The 2,056-nt window shown below is 48.8% G+C and overlaps 1 protein-coding gene across 1 annotated transcript in view; it reads left to right on the forward strand.

Moving 5' to 3' along the window:
* The first annotated feature begins 1,511 nt into the window (after window positions 1-1,511).
* ZBTB14 (zinc finger and BTB domain containing 14) overlaps window positions 1,512-2,056 on the forward strand; it is a 1,412-nt gene continuing 867 nt past the window's right edge. The window contains exon 1 of the mRNA XM_010132840.1: window positions 1,512-2,034. Coding sequence (XP_010131142.1) covers window positions 1,512-2,034 — 523 coding nt within the window. The remainder of the gene's footprint in view (window positions 2,035-2,056) is intronic.

Raw genomic sequence — 2,056 nt, forward strand, 5'->3', positions numbered from 1 at the left:
ACCCCGCAGCCGGGAGCTGCCCCTAGCAGCGGTGCTCCCGTCCCAAGCCTCCCCAGCGCTGCTGCAGAACGGCGCCTTGTAGGAGCGAGCAGGGTGGTACCGCCGCTCCGTTACCAGCGGGGACGTGTGGTCTCTTCCTTAAAAAAAATACACCAAAAAAAAAACCCCAGCAGCGGTTTTCCCAGCTTGAAAGAACTCCGAAGGGAACCCCTGGAAATAGGCGAGTGTCCTGCCCTGGCCAGCGCTGGAGCGATGCGTTTTCCTGGGAAGTCTGGAAAGATACACGCGCTGTTTCTTGCTTTTGTTTTGTGTATTTCGAATAATTATGCACTTCCCATCTGATTATTTAGGACTAAAAAAGGAATTTTGGCTTTCCACGGGCTATTTTTGTAGCCAGCGACACCATACGCTGAGCTGTCGGACCCACAGAAGCGTCTGTGGGGAGCCACGTGTCCCCAGAGCGTGCTGAACACCCAGCGAGGACGCTGCCTGGCCATCAGCCACCTCCTTTTCGTCATTTTCGATTTCCAACTAAATTTTCCACTTCAATTTCCCACTGGAATCAAGGAAAGGAGTTCCCAGGAGCTCCCTGCCAGGGCGGCATCTGGACCAAGTGTTGAATTTCCCTCCTCTCCGCTGGGTTTCCTCCTCCTGCTGCGATTCAGTGTGGGATTGAGTAGTTCAAATGACGTGTTTTGCGTTATCCCGGTGAGCAGCAGGGAGTGGAGTCAGGGCAGGGAAGTAGCCAGAGTAAAGCGGACACGTGGTGGTTGGTGCCAGCGGCACTGTCAGATCGATCCGAAATACGGGGAGGGCTAACAGCATGTTTTGTGTCTTTTAAAATGATCCAAAATGCAACGCGTGAATTTAAAGCCATTTTTTAATGGAGTTTATCTCTTCTCACAAGGTTTTTATCTTCCTGTCTTTCAGGCTGAAGGTGGCCCATCGTGAGGGTTGATCATCCGTCAACGAGTTAATAATCATTTGTTCAGAAAACGTCCCGCATTGTTCATGGTAAGTGCGATATTTCTCCGCGGGTTTGGTGTGCTGGCACACTGAGGGTGTTTCTTAGGCATTTTGAGTTTCCTGTAGCCATGAGAAGGGCTTGTGCTGCTGGTGGAGCACTCGTGTACTGGGAACTGCAGCTTCACAGAGGAAGCTTTCCATTGGGGTAACTGGAAATCTAGTTTCAAATCGAGATTTGAAGAGACTGGAATCAATAAGTATTTGAATAAATTAATATACTGATTAGAAAAGTGATCCTTTCTGAATCACAGTGTGTCCCGTGAGCTGTGGAACCTGGGGAAAGGCCTTTCGGAAGCCACAGTTTTAAAGGAATTTTAATGTATTTAGAATCTGAAACGCTTTTTCTGGTTGTATTAAGCAAAAAAAATTATTTGGCAATTTTAGTGTGCAAATGCCATCGGCTGGTGGCACTTTACGTCTTGGACTACGTTCTGAAAATGACACAACCCTGCTGTGCTGTCGTTTAACAGGAGTTTTTCATCAGTATGTCTGAAACCATTAAGTACAATGACGACGATCACAAAACCGTGTTCCTGAAAACGTTAAACGAACAGCGTTTGGAGGGAGAGTTCTGCGACATCGCCATCGTGGTGGAAGATGTCAAGTTCCGGGCGCACAGGTGCGTGCTGGCTGCCTGCAGTACCTACTTCAAAAAGCTCTTCAAGAAACTGGAAGTGGATAGCTCATCAGTGATAGAAATAGATTTTCTGCGCTCGGATATTTTTGAGGAGGTTCTCAATTACATGTACACGGCCAAGATCTCCGTTAAGAAGGAGGATGTCAATTTGATGATGTCTTCAGGGCAGATCCTTGGGATTCGGTTTCTGGATAAACTCTGCTCGCAGAAACGGGACGTGTCGAGTCCTGAAGACAACACGCAGTCCAAGAGCAAGTACTGCCTGAAAATCAACCGCCCCATGGGGGAACCCAACGATACCCAGGATGATGAGGTGGAAGAAATTGGAGATCACGACGACAGTCCCTCGGATGTGACGGTGGAAGGGACTCCCCCCAGCCAGGAGGACGGGAA

The sequence above is a fragment of the Buceros rhinoceros genome, unplaced genomic scaffold, assembly GCF_000710305.1.
Source record: "Buceros rhinoceros silvestris isolate BGI_N320 unplaced genomic scaffold, ASM71030v1 scaffold10703, whole genome shotgun sequence".
Taxonomy (NCBI): Eukaryota; Metazoa; Chordata; class Aves; order Bucerotiformes; family Bucerotidae; genus Buceros; species Buceros rhinoceros.